The sequence below is a fragment of the Cucumis sativus genome, chromosome 3 (assembly GCF_000004075.3).
Source record: "Cucumis sativus cultivar 9930 chromosome 3, Cucumber_9930_V3, whole genome shotgun sequence".
In the NCBI taxonomy this organism is placed as follows: Eukaryota; Viridiplantae; Streptophyta; class Magnoliopsida; order Cucurbitales; family Cucurbitaceae; genus Cucumis; species Cucumis sativus.
Window position 1 is genome coordinate 4,098,351 of NC_026657.2, and position 18,209 is coordinate 4,116,559.

Sequence of the window (18,209 nt, forward strand, 5' to 3'; positions counted from 1 at the left end):
AAATGAACCCAAGTTCAAATCCGCCAAACAAATAAACTCAAGTCCACCTAGAGTTCACGAAATTTCTCTATAAATAGAGACTTACCATTCATTTGAGGGGTCTTTAGTTGAAGGAAGAATTGAAGCTCCAAACAATTGAAGATTCAAACTTCTATAAAACTCTCAAGATGTGCAAGTTTTTATCAGCTTCGGGAACATCATTTTTTGGAGATTGTATTCACAATATCCATCAATATATCAAAAAATTCAATTCCACGAAATACATTTCTTCAAAATCTCGTATAAACACACTTAATTTAAATATTTTACTATTTAATTCTTGATTTTTTAAAATTAAACCTACAAATAACTCTTCTACTTCTAAATTTATCTAAATTTACTGCTTAAGTATACCATTGAGATCAGGCCGAAATTTGAAAAAACTTATTTTTAAACTTATTTTTAATAAATAATATATTATTGGCTAAAAAATTTACTCTTTTATCAAGAAATAAGAAAATTGGGAAATGGTAAAAAGCAACCCCTCAAGGGTTTGAGTTATAAAATTAGCACCTTTTTAAAATTCTTTCATACATCTTTTTTCGGTCCATCTCGAGTGAGATTGACCATCTAGATATTTATTAAGATATTAAGATATTATAATTTATTGATTTTTTAGGTTTTTGGTGCATTTCAAACGAAATTCATCACAACATATTCTAAACATTTTTCAAAATTTTCCAAATCTTTACACCATCCAATATTAAAAAAGAAAAACAATTGATAAACTATGTAGATTAACTGACATTAGATTTATAGATCTCAATTTATGTGACAAAATTTTAGTAAGAAAGCTTTAAAAATTAATAGTTTATATAACTATGGAACACATAAATTAGAAGAAAAGTTGAAAATAAATTCAATGTTTTAGTGAAATCTCGAACACAAAACCTGAATGGTAATGGTAATGACACCAACTATTTCTCACTAAAATCATATGGTAAGAAACTAAAAATAAACAATTTTAATTTTCAAAAACAAAATTAGGAAAAGGATTCTAGAATAATAGGTTAACCAAAACACCTAATACTCTTTTTTTTCTCTCTTATCATTAATATGGTGTGAACAAAGAAGTTGGTTACAAGCATGGAATATATTTGTACCCAAACATGGGACACAGCCCTAAGCCAAAGAAAAAATGAAGATATCAAACAAAGCATTTGCCTCTACCATGATCTTCTTTCTTTTAATCCTTCCTTTAACCCATTCCTTCAACTATCAACAAGCTCTCTCCATTAGTCTCCTCTACTTCGAGTCGCAACGCTCCGGTCGCCTTCCCTACAACCAAAGACTCACTTGGCGCCACCATTCCGGCCTCACTGATGGCCTCCATCAAGGAGTATATACTCTTCTTTTCTTCCCTTCACTCTTTCTTAACGCTTCTTTAACTTCCTATGTTCATGATAATTTTCAATGTGTATCCTAAAGTTGTATCTATTTCTTTGTACCAACTATTATATTTTTATGACAAGCACGTTCGAGTTTTTTTCTATGTGTGATTGGATGAGATCGATTAGGAGAATTATTTCAAACTAAGTTTATTTTTTTAGGTGGACTTGGTTGGAGGGTACTATGATGCTGGCGATAACGTTAAATTCGGTTTACCAATGGCATTCACCGTCACAATGCTGTCGTGGGGCGTTATTGAATATGGAGAACAAATTGCAGCCGCGGGAGAGTATATTCATGCCCTGGAGGCTATCAAGTGGGGCACTGATTACTTCATCAAAGCTCACCCGCACCCAAACGTCTTATGGGCTCAAGTAGATATTATCCCAGCTACACCTATTTACATGCATTCTTCTAATTATTGGTTGTCATAATGAACAAAGGGTTTAATTTTTCAACCATTGGCAGGTGGGAGACGGGGCAACAGATCACTACTGCTGGCAGCGGCCGGAAGACATGACGACGTCGCGACAAGCCTACAAGATAGACGAAAACAACCCGGGCTCGGATGTTGCTGGAGAGACCGCAGCAGCAATGGCAGCTGCAGCAATTGTTTTCAGTAGAACAAACCCACATTACTCTCATCTACTACTCCACCATGCAGAAGAGGCAAGTTGAACAAACTTAAATAAGTAAAATAAAATGAAAGCATTCAACCAAAAAAATAATTAAATGAAGCATGCATTAAAATAGGGTAGTTTTAGTCTAATTATTTAAGAATAATATGAATATATATATTAATTTGTTGTATTGCAGTTGTTTGAATTTGGTGACAAGTATAGAGGGAAATATGATGAGAGTATTGAAGTAGTAAAAGGGTATTATCCGTCCGCAAGTGGGTACATGGATGAGTTGCTGTGGGCAGCAACGTGGCTTTACAAAGCAAGTGGAAAAGAAGAATATTTAAAATATGTAATTGAAAATGCTTTGGATTTTGGTGGGATTAGTTGGGCCATCAATGAGTTCAGTTGGGATATTAAGTATGCTGGTCTCCAAATCCTTGCATCCATGGTACAACTCTCTCTCTCTCTCTCTCTCTCTCTCTCTCTCTCCCTTCCTTGATTTAAACTATTGATTATTATTATTTGAATTTTATTAGTTGGCAGTAGAGGAAAAGCAGAAAGAAGAGAAGTTGATAGTAGAAGCATACAAATCAAAAGCCGAGCACTACCTATGCAGTTGCCTCAACAAGAGTTCCACTAATAACAACCTTAAACGCACCCCAGGAGGGTTACTATACACCCGCAAATGGAACAATCTCCAATACGTCACCACCGCAACTTTCCTTCTCACACTCTACTCTGACCATCTCGAATCCTCAAATCAACGCCTCAGATGCAGCAACGATGATGAAGTGGGGCCTGAAGAAATGTTGAGTTTAGCTAAGTCACAAGTTGACTACATCTTGGGGGAGAATCCAATGGGGATGAGTTACTTGGTTGGGTTCGGTGGAAGGTACCCGGAAAGGGTGCACCACAGAGGAGCGTCGATGGAATCGGTAAAAGAGAAAAGGGGTTTCATTGGATGTGTGCAGGGGTATGATGACTGGTATGGACGTGTTGATGGGAACCCTAATGTGTTGATGGGTGCGGTGGTGGGTGGGCCTAATGAGAGAGATGAATTTAACGATGAACGGTCTAATTTTAGGCAGACTGAAGCTTGTACTTATAATACGGCGCCCTTAGTTGGTGTCTTCGCCAGGTTTAATCAATTACAATCTCAAAACCATGATTTTTAGACTATATCACCCACAAACACACTGTGTACCCAAAACTCAACTTTCCCGATATACTTTTAGAAAGGAATGAAAATAATTGAAATTTGTCCGAAATATTTAAGAAACGAATGACGAAGAAATAGAAATTGTCCTATGCATATATTTAATTCGGTACTTGTGTTGAATCACTTTTTTAAGCACAGAAATGAATGGTTGAGAAGTTACAAATTATATTTATAATTGAAATGATGTGCCCTTTTGTCCCTCGTTCGAGTATCTGTTCATCCATTACTTACCTTACATAACCTGAATTAAACTTCAACTAACTAATAAAACCTTACAAAGCCTAAATTAAACTACAACTTAACTCATTTCAGAAAACGTGAGTCATATAATAAAAAGAGTGGAAAGCGTCAAATGAAAAGATGAAATGTAAAAACAGTGGAGAAGAAAGGATATTATTAAGAGAATGACGTAGTAAGTGAAATGTAAAAAGAGGTTTGATTGAAAACCATCAAAATATGTGAGTTTTGTATTTTGAATCAGGTTGTTCAGTCCAAAACACATGAATTTGCATTACCTTACCAAACAAAAAGACAATAATTGTAATAGTGAGTTAAAATATCTAAAACGGATATAGAAAATTAGATTGCCAACAAAGAATAACGTACACAGTTTATACATATATATTGGATTAATTTTACAGGAATATATTTTGAAACAAATAGAAACACCCTCAAAATGGTATGATTTAAGTGGGATAACTACATAATTCAACTAACATACAAGTGGTACAAGTCTTTCATGTTTAAGTCGAGTCTGTTAGCTACAAGGCCGGTAATTCGGCCCTTTGTTTATGTGATTATTAGGGTCATGACTTTTTTCCATGGCCGCTTCAGATTCTTTGGCGAATTTGTCACGTCCATGAACCGCATCAACCTCCTCCTCCTGATGATCTTTCGACTGTTTTTCAGTAGCCATTCTATTAAACTCCTCCGCGGTCGACGGAGCTCGTTCAGCCTTAGATCTCTCTCCACCACTGTGCTCGGCTTCATCTTTACTTGGTTTGCCATAGCGGCGTGGAAAAAGAGATGGTGGGAAATAATCAGCCATAGACATAGAGCTATAACTATAAGAAGCAACGAGTTGGAATGGATTTGTCATACCCATATTAGTATTATTATTGCTTCTACAAGCTGTGGGGAAAATACCAATCTTCTTCATTTTTATGTTGGCTGTGAGAATCATCTGTTTAATCAAGGAGAGTTTTGAGTATGAATAATGTTGAAATGGGGATGAAGTTGGCAATCTACGTGGCCTTCTCATAGGGTGCCACTTTGAGGTTTCTTTATTTGCCATATCTCATCCCAGCTAAGGGTATGGTGTGATATTGAGGTGTACCCATCTATCTCAAACTCTCTCTCACAACTTTATTTTTTCTTTTTTGGCTTCATTGGATTTTGGTGTATAGATTAAATACTTTATAAGTTAATACACAGTTTAATTTTAAAATTTTAACTCATAAATCAATTTAAAAACAAAAACACATTCTTCTAGCCTGAATTTTGAAAACGATTTTTTTTTATTTTTATCAGCAGATAAGAATTTAAGGAAAAATATTAGCAGAGTACTTTGACTTTCAATAATTACAAATGGAAAAAAGAAAGAAAGAAAAGAAAAGAGAAGCTTTTATCTTTTTGGAATTTTGTGTATATCCCATGTTCATATATATTTTGTATACATACAGAAAATCAATTTTAAATGATAAAATTATTAAAATCATTTATAGAATACAATACAATTTTAGATTCTAAGAAGTAGTATTAGAATTTAAAATTTTATTATATTTTATAAATATTTTGATTTATTTAAAAATAATTTTGTCAAACAAACTATTTTAGTATATTTGAAGTATTTGAAATTTTTATTAGAAAGAATATTTTGATTTTGAAAAAAAGTATGTTTTTAGTCCTTTGATGAATATGAGTTTTAAAAATATATAAATTCGGGAGTTTATTGAAATAAATTCATTTAACATTTAATTTAGAATATTATCTTCTAAAATTCATATAAAACTACTAGAAAAACGTAAAATTTTAAAACTTATGAAAAAACTCATATTAGTGAAAACTAGAGGACTAAAAATATAGCTTTTTGTTTGATTTTTTTACATCACTTTAATTTTTATGATTAAAGTATTTGAATTTTAGCCTCACGTATTTTTTAATATTGAATTCCTATTTTTAGTTAAAGATTTAGTTGTAATTAAAAAAATGTATTTACAGATACTTTCAGTAATTTCCTTCTTTCTTCTTCTTCTTCTTCAGCCACGACCCTTACTCCGCTTTTCTCCGGCGGCTCTTCGAACCTACGTCGACGACCACGATTCTCTGCCACTGACTCCAGTAGTCGACCACATAGATAGACGCCGAGCATTCTTTCTCAGTTGACCCACGAATCTGACTTGTTTCGCGAACACCACTTCGAACAACCTTCATAGCACCTTTTACGAGCTTCGGCATTGGCCCACACTCTGTTTCCCTTCAAATCAATTTACCCATATCGTTTTAAGGCCCAGCTCTGCAAGTTCAAACTTTTTTGGGCTCCGACCAGCAAGGTTCAGAGGCTTTTTCGGTAAGTCACTAAGGATCATTGCTCTTCTTTCATTTTCGGATAATATTTTAATTGTTTCAGTGTTATTCTGAACTCTTAGAACTTTTTTTTGGGTTAAGTTTAGGTAAATTCCCAAGTGTTCGATTAAGGTTTAGCAAGTTTGGACACGTTTCGAATTAGTTCGGACTCAATTAAAGTATGAGTTTTTAACTTGTGAAAATTTGTTGGTTCTAGTTTTGGACTAAATTGGAGTGATTAATTAAGGTTTCTGGTGGATTTTGGTCAAGCACGTTCTTGTTCAAAAATCTATGGGTGTCAAGGTTTTTGAATCGAGTTCTAATACGTAAACATTATGTTTACCGTCTGGGCATCTATTTTTTTTTTTTTTCAAGGTAGTGGATTTTTGGACAGAGAACTGTCTGTTTTGATTATTGTGATTTCATAAATTTTTAAGAGTATGTTTTATATGATTAAAGGATGGAATGAAAGTGTTTTGTATATTTTTTGTGGACTTTTTTCAAATAAAAGTAATATGTGAATGTTTTGAATGATGGTTGGAAATGTTTCAAGTGATGTTGAATTGAAAGTGTTTCTGTTTTGACTTCGGTTACTTTTGAAAAGTTTTGAAAGATTTTGAATTATTTGATTTGATGAGTTATGCTACTGAAATGTGTATTTGAAACTTCATTGTTTTGTTTCAAACGTTTATGAAACAAAACATTTCGAATGATTCGATAGGGGCTATCTGGATAGGCTAATTTCAGTGTTTTGGGGATTTTATGATATTTTGTTGTAGCTCAATTTTGAATTGACAGTACATGATCTAACTGAAAGTTACTTGCCAAAAGACATGTATGTGTTGCACTCAAATGGCCTCACACTTAAGTATTTGATTTTTGTTTTGGTTGACATTGTTAATCAACATCTTTGATTGAATGAATGACTGGTGTTACTGACAGGTAACTATTTCTGCTGGGTTACTTCAACTAACTATGCAACTTTCCCACTCGATATTTTAAAGTATTGTAGTATTAAAAGTTTTGATTTTATTAAAGTATTGACTGAATGAAAGTTCTGTTTGATTAAAAGTATCAATTGAAAACTTTGTATTTGAAAGTATTGAATGATTAGTACTAAAAGCAATAAAAATAGAAACACCGACTTACGTGGAAATCCAAGTACCGAGAGAAAAATCACTATATTTTTGTTCTTATTATTTTCTGATAAAAATACAATAGGTACAAGAGGGGGAATAAATAGAATAGTACATAGAGATAAAAAAGGAAACAATATTTAGGGCATTTCTCCCAATGGGCTAAGTCCACTAACTCTAACAATTAGTGTTTTAGAAAGTATGAAAGTTCTGTTTATTAAAGCTATTAAAGGATACTGAGTATTTTTGTACTCATCTTGATTTTTCAAAAATGCTTTTTAGATGACATATCAGGTGATGATTATGAGCACATGACATGAAGGGTTGTTTACCTTAGAATTTGATTGTTTGATCTAAAAGTTGTTTGTAGTAACTTGCTTTTACTGATTGATGTAAGTTGTGAAAGTTATAATGGTTATCTGTCCTTATTTTTTTGTTTTAATACTTCTATTGGAAAATATGGGCAGTTACATTGATTTTGTTCTTTGATGTTGTTGGGTTTATAAGCTTCCCTGTGTTTTAGAGTAATAGCATTTAACCCTCTCTCTCTCAGCTTCTTAGCTTACCTACAATGGCCTCAACTACTGATGAATCTTCTCGTATTCTTCACGAAATCGAGACCTTGAAATCTGCCAAGTTCGACTTAGAACGTCGTATTTCAGCTCTTGAATCACAGCTACACAACCTCAATCAACCCCACAACAATGGTGTTTCTAATGCTTCTTCCACTTCACCATCCACCTTTCCTCATGCTCTCTCCCCTGATATGATTTACAGATACAGTCGCCACCTCCTTCTTCCTTCCTTTGGAGTCCAAGGTCTGGTTTCACTCTTAATTATTTCCTCTTTCTTTCCTTTTTTTTTTCCAACTCAAATTGACTAATCAATTTTAAATTGGCACTTTTGTATTAGGACAATTGAGGCTTTCTAAGTCTTCAATTTTAGTTGTTGGAGCGGGAGGATTGGGCTCGCCAGCTTTATTGTATCTGGCAGCTTCTGGTGTTGGTAAGATGATTGTACACTACAACTTTATGTATTACAAGTACTGAGTTTGTGTATTTTATTCTTTTCAATCGAGTAATGGGTTTGTGTTTTATAACTCATACATATGTTTGGAATTATGATTCTAGGTCGTCTGGGAATTGTTGACCACGATGTAGTGGAGCTAAATAACATGCATCGGCAGGTACCCTTTTGTCCATTTGTTTTGTTTAATCGTGGCTGAACATTACTTCTAGCCATAATTAAGACTTTAATGCTAAATTGCTCATGTTTTAAGTACTTTTGGCCTTTTTGTTGTATATACTATTAGAACTATGTATCACTAATATGATTCTGTTACAAAATTCTATATCGACTGACTACTGAATTACATTTAATATATCAGATCATCCATACTGAGGCATATATTGGCCAGTCAAAAGTAGAATCTGCTGCTGCTACATGTCGATCGTATGTTTTTTAGCTCCTGATATTTTGTTACTTTTTTTAATTTTTTTTCCTACCTTCAGAATTAGAAGTTTCAGGGCTTTTATACTCAAATTAACCATGGTTTTGTAGTACTAATGTGCGTTCATCTCAGGATCAACTCTACTGTCCAGATTGTTGAGCACAAAGAAGCTCTTCGTACATCAAATGCTTTAGAAATCTTTAGCAAGTATCCTTATTTCGATGACCTTAGAGTTTCATATTGGTGTTCTTACCCTATCTTAAATTATCTGCTTATGAGTGGCTGTTTTTTACTATTTGCTGTTATGAACATTTTTCTCTTTTCTTAACTGCAAAAACCTCTTAGATATGATATTATAGTAGATGCCACAGATAATGCTCCTAGCCGGTACATGATTAGTGATTGTTGTGTGGTTATGGGAAAGGTAAATGATGCACTCTATTCTTCTTAGAAAGTAAAAGTCAAAGCAGAAATATATAGAGCGATATGTTCTATTAGTTTAACTAATGTCTGCTAGGACATACCTGAACAGCTTATTATGTACCTTTCCTTCGACTAAACTAATCATGTTATGATCTTCTTACAGCCTCTTGTGTCTGGTGCAGCACTTGGTTTGGAGGGGCAGGTACTCTAAGCAGTTGAATTCACTTAATTATTCTAGAATCGATTAAATATATCTTTTTGAAAGAGGATATTTTAGCTTATTGTTTAATCTCTGATACAAAATCAAGTCATTAATCAATCTTATTATCGATTCTTTTGGTGTAGCTCACAGTTTACAATTACAATGGAGGCCCGTGCTACCGATGCCTATTTCCAACTCCGCCACCAACAACAGCATGCCAAAGGTGTGCAGACAGTGGTGTTCTAGGAGTAGGTAGGTCGAAGAATTGCCTCATTTTCCATTAGGCTAGTAATCCTTTCACGCAGGCTCTTGTTGATTTGTCTGCTCTCCAATGTTATTTTCCCCTTGAATATTCTATGTACTGCAGAAACCAGAAACATATGTAGTGCAATATAATGTGTGTTCTAGTTCTTGTGTGATATGATTTTCATGTTCAAGCTTTCTTTGTTAACCACATTTTGGGCTGTTTATTATCCAGTTCCTGGGATCATTGGTTGTCTCCAAGCCTTGGAGGCCATTAAAATTGCAAGTGCGGTTGGTGATCCACTTTCAGGACGGATGCTTCTGTTTGATGCTTTAGCAGCGAGAATCAGAATTGTATGTTTCACCTTTATGTAATGTTCTACAAATGATTAATCTTAATGCTATTACATGTTAGTACCATAGTTATATTTTTCTTGGTAGGAAATCTCCTCTCCTCATTCCAACATGAATGGGAAAAGAAGCCCTAAAATAACACTCATGTGAGTAATTTTTGTTGGATCATCCGAAGTAGAGATGTCCACCCTCCATGAATCATGATATGTCCAACCTATCTTCTCAAGTTTCTAACATTTAGGGTAAATTAAAGTGACTTTTCTTCAATCTTCAGTGGAAAGAAAAGTGGGGAATTCTTTTCTTAGTTGGGGTCTTCAATTTTGCATTCCCAATTGACTTTTAGTTATTCTTCACCCTTCAACTTTTGAACTGATTTGAGTCGATCCATTATAGATTGTCATTTATCGGTTTCCCTTCTTTTAAGCCATGCTAAGTCTTATAGTTGAATTCAGGTCAAGATTCGTGGAAGGTCGGTGCAGTGTGAAGTATGTGGAGAAAATTCTGAATTCAAAGCAGCACAATTTCAAGAATTTGACTACGAAAAATTCACTCAGACTCCATTATCTACGGTACTCTTCGAACTACATATGCAAATACTTTTCCTTTATGCATACCATGTAGCGTACTTTCACTTTCTTTCTAGCCTAGCGTAGATTAAATGCTCCAATCTAATTTGCAATACCGAACACGTGTTAAGCAGTTCTTTTGATTGTGGTGGGATGACCCGAATGATTGGACTTTCAAGGGGGTTAAGAGTTATTTTGTATAGTTGGAATCCCTACGTGTAGAGAGATGTGATGTTTTAAAAGTCTTTTTGGGCGTGCACCTAAGCTCATGCACCTTGAAAAGGCGAAACTCACAAAATAAGGTGCCCCAAGGCTTATTAAAGCCTTTAGTGTATTCTTTTAACTCTTTTTCTGAGTTGTTTTTATAAAAAGAGAAAAAAGGAATTCCTGTATAATTCTTGTGCTGTTGTTGACATATGCAGTCTCCTCTGAAGTTAAAACTGCTAGAGCCAAACTCAAGAATAAGCGCCAAAGAATACAGAGACCGACTTCGTAGTGGGGAACCACACGTGCTTGTGGATGTCCGGCCCGAGCACCATTTCAAGATTGTGTCTCTTCCCAACTCCCTCAACGTCCCACTGGCGAGTTTAGAAGGAAGGGTGGAAGAAGTGGTATGGGCTTTGAAGGAAAAGGAAGAGAATAAACAGAATGATGATGTGAAAGTATACGTAGTGTGTAGGAGAGGGAATGATTCACAAAGAGCGGTGAAGTACCTGCAAGAGAAAGGGTACCCTTCAGCTAAGGATATAATTGGTGGATTGGAGGGTTGGGCCCAGGAGGTAGACCCCACTTTCCCTTCCTATTAATTTGGGTTCCCTTTTACTACTTTGTCATTCACATTCACTTATTAGCATGGGATCGTACTATTGACTCCAAGAAGATAGAAGAGAGGAGATAGAAGAGAGATAGAAGAAAGATAGAAGAGTCATAGAAGAGACATAGAAGAGACATAGTGCATGGGGCTATATGTATCTCTTTTCTTCAATAAGAAATGTGTATATACTATTCTATTTATTTAGAATTGTGGAAGTGCTTTGATGGATTATGCTTATTTAATTTATATTATTGTTGGGATGCAACTAGATGTGTTCTATTGTATTTACTAAATCAAATTTATTATTATGCCAACATCAACTTAGCTTGCTTTGTAGTTAAGGACTAAAAAATTCATAGTTCAACCAAGGAAAAGTATCAAATTTATTATGAGGTAATAAAATTTTAAATTATCTACTTTCAACTGAAGAAACACAAATATAAATTCAGAATTTCATGGGTTTTATTTTGGATGTAGGTGTAAATTTAAAAGTGATTTTAAGGATGTGTTTATGAGTGATTTTAACAAAAGAAATATAATGGAATTTTTCTAAACTATGAATAAATTTTGTATTTTTCTCAAAATTGTATTTTTTATTTGAGAAATAATTGTGGTAAATATTTATTTCTATTTACTTTATTGTTAAATTCTTATTTGGATAGTTGATATTTTGAGTAAGTGAGTGTTAATATAGATATTCAAAATTGTATACAAATTTCTCTATAGATTTATCGGAATCTTTAAAAATCTATTACTGTTTTTAAAGGAATTTGTTTCGTAACAAAATCATTATATATATTTTAAAATATTTTGTTTCTTACTTGAATACTTAAAAGTCTAATTTTTTTAGAAAAATTATTTTTTCTAGTGAACATATAACAGTCTATTTTTCAAAAATTTGGTTATTTTTAAAAAGTATATACTTTGTTTCCTTTCGTACGTGAATATATCAAAGTCTATTAATTGTTTTTAAATATTTCTTTCAATTTGATGTGTGAATCTAAATAATAGGGAGTGTATAGGTAGATATTTTTTTAAAGTCTTTAAAAAGTTTATCGATGATTTAGATGAGATATTTTAAATAATAAGATTCTTTTTTCTTAAAGTGAATATATTGGTAGATTTTTTTTTTTTTCATATATGCTCATTTAATATGAAAACCAAAATAAATAGTTAAAAAAAATATATTTTTTAATTTAATTAAACTTGAATATATAGTTTCTTTAAAAAAAAACTTATTTAATTGATAGAGATTTTTATTAAAATATATATTGAAGCCGAAATAGATAGAGACTTTTTCTTCAATGAATATATAATTTTTTAATAATATTATTTAATGATTTAATGGTTAATTTATAAAATACTTTAGGGTTTTTTTCTCTTCTTTGTTTCAAATATAAAAGTTGGTGAAAAAATCATTGGCATGTTAAATAGTCAAATCTAAGCTTACCAAAATAGCCAAATATGTAATGATATGTTCCAAATATAAAACCAAATTTAAACCCTCATTTTTTACGTATAAACGAATATAAATGATCATTTTCCAAATATAAACAAATATAAATGATCGTTTTCCAAATATAAATGACCAAGAAGATTTGGTAATTCAAATTTCAAAATTATGATAAAATCTTTTAGATTTAAATTTGGTTGTTTAGAATTGAGAAGTGAAATCTAAACCCTTTAGCGAAGAATAGTCAAATTTAAACTTTCCCTTTTTAAATATATTAGATCAATCAATCGATATATTTTTTGAAAATTTTCATTGTGGTTTGTGGTATTTTTTTCATTTTAAAATACCCCTTATATAATCCCATAACCAATTATATTAAAATAGGAAAAAGGGAAACCAAGTGTTTATTTATATTACAGTATAGATATCGTTGAATTTCCATTTTCTTGCATTATTATTATTATTATTATTATTTTTATTTTTTACATTACTTTTACTTCTCTTGTTTACGTGATATACGTAGTCATGATTTTCGTTCAATCACTTAATTTTATTTTTAGTTACGTCAATTTTGATACATTGTCTATGTAGGAATGAACATGATAAATCGAAAAATCAAGTACCAAACCAATCAAATTGAAAAAGGTGGTCGATTGAAGATAAGAAGAAATTCAGTCGATATCAGTTTGTAAAATAATCTAAACAAACAACATTTTTTAAAATTGAAAAAGCTTAAACTGACCTAAAACCGATTTGTACTAATTTTTGTGGTCGGGGTTGGTTTGAACATTTACTTAATCAAGCATATTTCCTAAGCTTATCTATAATGGACTACAATGCAATAAATTAGAAACAAATAGTAGTCTAATTTGGTTAATCGTAGAATCATGGAAGAATTGTGATATTTGGATACATTATCAACTTGAAAAACATTTTTTTCTATTATTGTTTGTTCTTTGTCCAATAGAAGATTTTCTTCTTCATTGGAGGCTGGTCCAAAGAAATAAATAGATATCTATACCAGTGCATTCATGATTCCTATTGTTTCCCATTTATAAATTTACGTATAGCTAAAAGCTTATTAAAAAAGTATTTAAAAAAATAATGCTATTTCTTTTGTTTTCATTTGGATGGGTGTCTCCACCTCGAAAATTGTGCCATCAAGTAGGTGTGGGTTTTGGCTTCCTCTTTTGAATTTTAATCCGAGTAGTTGCACCACATCAACACTTACCTTTTCGGTTTATAAATTTTAAACATAGCAAACCGAATCAAAAAGTTTAGATTATGATAAGACTTTTTTCTAATGTTTATTAATATAGAATATAAGTTTGACGAGAGAGCGAAACTAAAAATTTCATTTTGATAATTTCACTCGAATTCGACGTTAATAAATAGTTAAAAAAACGACGAATGTGAAAAGTTAGGTCATCTATACAAAAATTGAATGGAAAATTTTGGAACAAATTTATATGGTTTAATTTTGAATAAGGAAAGGATTTTGGTTCAAATTTGCATTATTTGGAAATGGACCACCACCACCACCAATACAAAGCATCTTTTCTTCAAAACATCCGCTTCCGAAGTGTAACGCTCAACTCGCCGCTCCTCTTCTTCTCCACTCCCTCTCTTCCCTCTACCTTCTCCACTCACTCTCAGGTACCTCTTCATTTTCTTCTTAATATTCCTTCAAACTTTCTATCTTTACTTCAATTAACCAAACTTACGATTTCTCTTTCAACTCTTCCAATACTTTCTATCTTCTCTCTTTTTTTTTTTCTCTTCCTTGCTTTTGTTGATTACTTGTTATAGTGTTTCACATGGAGAGGAGATGCAGAACAATCCTCATCTGGGTCTGATATCTCCTAGTTTATATATTTACTTGCATTTTAAGACTGGTGTTTCTTTTTTCTTTGAAAAAAGTGTTTTTTAAGTACAACGTGGGTGGAAGATTTTAACTTGGGACCTCTTGTACTTGGAAACATACTCATTTAAGCTAAGCTCATGTCGGCTTTAAGATTGATGTTTGTTAGAACCAGAAGAGTTGGGAAGCATTTTGGCAGATTCTGATTTGGGAGCATATTAATTATGGATATATTCTCTGCTTATTTTCAAAACCCTAGTATTTTTCCGTTTTGGTATTCTTGGGGTGATCTCATAGCCATTTTTTATAGCTTTTCTAATTGAGGGTCAGCTTAGATTGACTTTCTACGTGTTTAAAACTGTTTTTCTTTACTTGATTATGCTTTCTAATGGGTGGGTCTGCTTGGATTGACTCTCTAAATGGCTTAGCAAATTATTTCAAATATGCTTACTCCATGAGTTTTAGGGACTATTGACTTGCCGTCCTTTTTGTATGAGATTCATTAAGGTAGGCCCATGCAGGGAGCTGAATGCTTTTGGGTTTTTTTTTTATCACGCTCTATGTGTTTTTCTGTAAGGCAGACGCAGACGCAGACTTCTGAAGTAATATTTTTGTCTGTTGTTGTGTGAACAATAAGATATATATATATACAATTTTATTTATTATTTAATACTTCTCTATGCTATATGGTTATGTCATAGTTGATTGAACAAGGTGTTCTGTTTTACTAGGACTCGAGGCTAACCAATATACTTTTGACGTTAAAATGGCTGCGTCATCATCCTTTATGTCACACTCTTTGCAAGCGCATGCTTCCACTGAAACAGCAATAAAATGCTGTAAGGGGTATATGTATGGTAACTTATGTTCATCGTATTCTCGGATTGGATACTCCAGATCCAAGTTCCTAACAAGTCCTAAGTTTTTGCATAACGAGAATTCAACAAAATGGGAACATGTTGAGAAATGTCCAACGAGGAATGAAATCCAGTGCCGAGCTGTGGAAATTGAGAATTCAGTTTCTCCTTTTATTAGCAAAAAGTTTGAGCTTGATGATGTGATTGAAGCTCAACAATTTGATAGAGAGATTCTCAACCATATTTTTGAAGTTGCACTTGATATGGAAAAGATTGAAAAAAGTTCATCTAAAAGCCAAATGCTCAAGGGATATTTGATGGCTACCCTGTTCTATGAGCCCTCAACTAGGACGAGGCTTTCATTTGAATCTGCAATGAAAAGGTTAGGTGGGGAGGTATTGACAACTGAAAATGCACGGGAGTTTTCTTCAGCAGCCAAAGGAGAAACCCTTGAAGGTGATTTAATTATTTCACCTCTTCTTCACCTTCCTACAGTAGTTCACTTGTAATTTATATGCGCTTGATTCAGATACGATCAGAACTGTTGAGGGATATTCAGATATAATTGTGATGCGTCATTTTGAAAGTGGTGCTGCGAAGAAAGCTGCTGCAACAGCTAGCATTCCTATTATTAATGCTGGTGATGGTCCTGGACAACATCCAACTCAGGTTTGTCAGCACCTTTGTTTTTTATCTTGAATGGTTGTCTGAAATTTGAAAAAGAATGTTCATTTGAGAGTAAACACTAAACAGTAAGGAAGTGCTATAAACACAATTATTGGTAATTAAGTACAACATGAGTGGCAGAAATTTGAAAACAGAATGTTCATTTGAGAGGATTTTGATGCCCAAATATTTCACTGAATTTTCAATCGTCACAAGAAAATTCAGTTTTGGCGAATTAGTGGTTCCATACCTCTCTTATTGCATTCATTAGGCGATGTAAATAGTAAGCTTCCATAGAGTTTCTTGCAAAATGATTAAATAATTGACTAAAACTGAGATTCACCACATGCCGTATCTCTCAGTTGTTACATGCACATTACAAAGAATTTTTAATGAAACTAATCAATTTAGTGTATTTGTTATAAATATATAGCCACTAATTAAGTACGTGCAACTTTATCTGCGATTCTCCTAGCATCTGTATTTGGCTGTGTTGCTGAATTTCGTTCAATAGTCCAAACAAGTAATTTGAATGTTGGTCTTTCCATGTGTTTGATTCCAGTGGCTACCATGAATACCATGAATATAATAAAAGAATGAGATATCTAACTTAATTTGGTCATTAAAAATACATAAAGAAAAAGAAGTATGGATATAGGTTCCAAAGCTTCTTTTGCTAAGCTTTGCAAGAACTTGAAAATAATTCTGTTAGTAATCTTCTGCTATGATGCATGTCTGCATCTATTTCTTTTTTGAGAACCTTGACCTTGTTTTTGTTCTGGCAGGCTCTTCTAGATGTATATACTATTCAGAGAGAGATAGGAAAACTTGATGGAATTAAAGTTGGGCTCGTAGGAGATCTTGCTAATGGGAGAACTGTACGGTCGCTTGCATATTTGCTCGCCAAGTATAAAGATGTGAAAATATACTTTGTCTCTCCAGATGTTGTAAAAATGAAGGTATGTTTTAATTTTAAAGCAAAAATCTAACATAATTGCCTATTGAATGACATTCTTTGTTGTGCCATGATATTTAAAAACAATGTTTGGAAACCTGACCTTGCTTATTTGTTGCTATTTTAAAGTTAATGGGAGCAGTCAAAACGGTATAAAGTAACTGGTTACTTTAAAATCTTCCAACTATTAAACTTGTTTGTTTATCTAGGATGATATAAAAGACTATTTGACATCACAAGATGTGAAATGGGAAGAATGTGACAACTTGACGGAAGTTGCATCAGAGTGTGATGTGGTATATCAAACTCGCATTCAGCGGGAACGATTTGGAGAGAGGATTGATCTTTATGAACAAGCTAGAGGCAAGTACATTGTGGATAAAAATGTGTTAAACGTGATGCAGAGACATGCTGTGGTCATGCACCCCCTCCCTAGGCTTGATGAGGTAATTGGAATGAACCATAAGCATTTCCAAATGTTTATCTTTAATGGGAAAATGTGGTGACTATAAGTTATACATTAATTTGCAGATCACCATTGATGTAGATGAGGATCCTAGGGCTGCCTACTTCCGACAAGCAAAGAATGGTCTCTATATACGTATGGCCCTTGTGAAACTCTTGCTACTTGGTTGGTGAAGAATGCCACCTTTCTAAATTTTGACATCTTAAGCATGCTTTAATTTTATAGAATGATTCTGTTTAAACAAATTACTATGGCTAGACGGTGGGTAGTACCATGGGTTATAAGTTTGCTACCAGGTGAATGGCTTCATTCTGTTTCCTAGGGAGAAATGCAAGTGCAATTTGCTTCGTTGAAATATCGAAGGGGTTTGTTTGATAACGTTTTCGTTTCTTGTTTTATGTTCTCGGTTCTCGCTTTTTGAAAAACATAACTGTTTGATAACCCATCCTTTTTCTTGGTTTCCAAAACTTAAGTAAGGTTTTTAAAATTGGGGTTGAATTTTAGAAACCACAAAAAAATAGTTTCTTCCTATTCCGTTTTTGTTTTAATTTTATATTTAAATTTGAAACAAAATTTTAGAAACAAGAATGATTATTAAATATATTATTGTTTCTAGTTCTTTAGAAAAGGAAACAGAAAACAAAAAATAAGAAATAAGAAGTCGAAAACGGAAAAAAGAAAACGAAAACGTTATCAAATGGGTCGAAGTTACCCCTTTCTCTATTGGTTGTTGGGGTCTCTGATATGTCATTCCTTTGTAGAAAGTCTGACTAATAACTGTATAATTCTAAGTCTATTCTTTTGGGGTCAAAATAATGAACGATATGCATTTATAATTAATATCTAGGAAAAAGAATTATTGAAGTGGTGTATCAAGCTTAATTTTTAACTGTTAATTTCAACAATTTAAACATGGCAGGTTGTACTT

The 18,209-nt window shown here is 32.9% G+C and overlaps 3 protein-coding genes across 3 annotated transcripts; all 3 read left to right on the top strand.

The window, feature by feature from the left end:
- Window positions 1-1,150: 1,150 nt before the first annotated feature.
- Window positions 1,151-3,379, top strand: LOC101222829 (endoglucanase 11). Its single transcript, XM_004149310.3, has 5 exons — window positions 1,151-1,378; window positions 1,590-1,802; window positions 1,897-2,097; window positions 2,245-2,499; window positions 2,588-3,379. The coding sequence occupies exons 1-5, from the start codon at window positions 1,178-1,180 to the stop codon at window positions 3,224-3,226; spliced, it is 1,509 nt and encodes a 502-aa protein (XP_004149358.3). The 5' UTR covers window positions 1,151-1,177; the 3' UTR covers window positions 3,227-3,379.
- Window positions 3,380-5,494: 2,115 nt separating this feature from the next.
- LOC101220467 (adenylyltransferase and sulfurtransferase MOCS3) lies at window positions 5,495-11,337 on the top strand. Its single transcript, XM_004149301.3, has 12 exons — window positions 5,495-5,839; window positions 7,525-7,789; window positions 7,884-7,976; window positions 8,102-8,157; window positions 8,359-8,423; window positions 8,554-8,628; window positions 8,767-8,845; window positions 9,008-9,046; window positions 9,190-9,298; window positions 9,525-9,643; window positions 10,096-10,212; window positions 10,632-11,337. The coding sequence occupies exons 2-12, from the start codon at window positions 7,543-7,545 to the stop codon at window positions 11,013-11,015; spliced, it is 1,383 nt and encodes a 460-aa protein (XP_004149349.1). The 5' UTR covers window positions 5,495-5,839; window positions 7,525-7,542; the 3' UTR covers window positions 11,016-11,337.
- A 2,625-nt stretch (window positions 11,338-13,962) lies between these two features.
- LOC101220705 (aspartate carbamoyltransferase, chloroplastic) lies at window positions 13,963-18,145 on the top strand. The gene is made up of 6 exons (XM_004149302.3): window positions 13,963-14,132; window positions 15,069-15,650; window positions 15,724-15,863; window positions 16,646-16,819; window positions 17,025-17,261; window positions 17,347-18,145. Exons 2-6 carry the CDS (start codon window positions 15,104-15,106, stop codon window positions 17,452-17,454), a joined length of 1,206 nt encoding a protein of 401 aa, XP_004149350.1. The 5' UTR covers window positions 13,963-14,132; window positions 15,069-15,103; the 3' UTR covers window positions 17,455-18,145.
- Window positions 18,146-18,209: the final 64 nt, after the last annotated feature.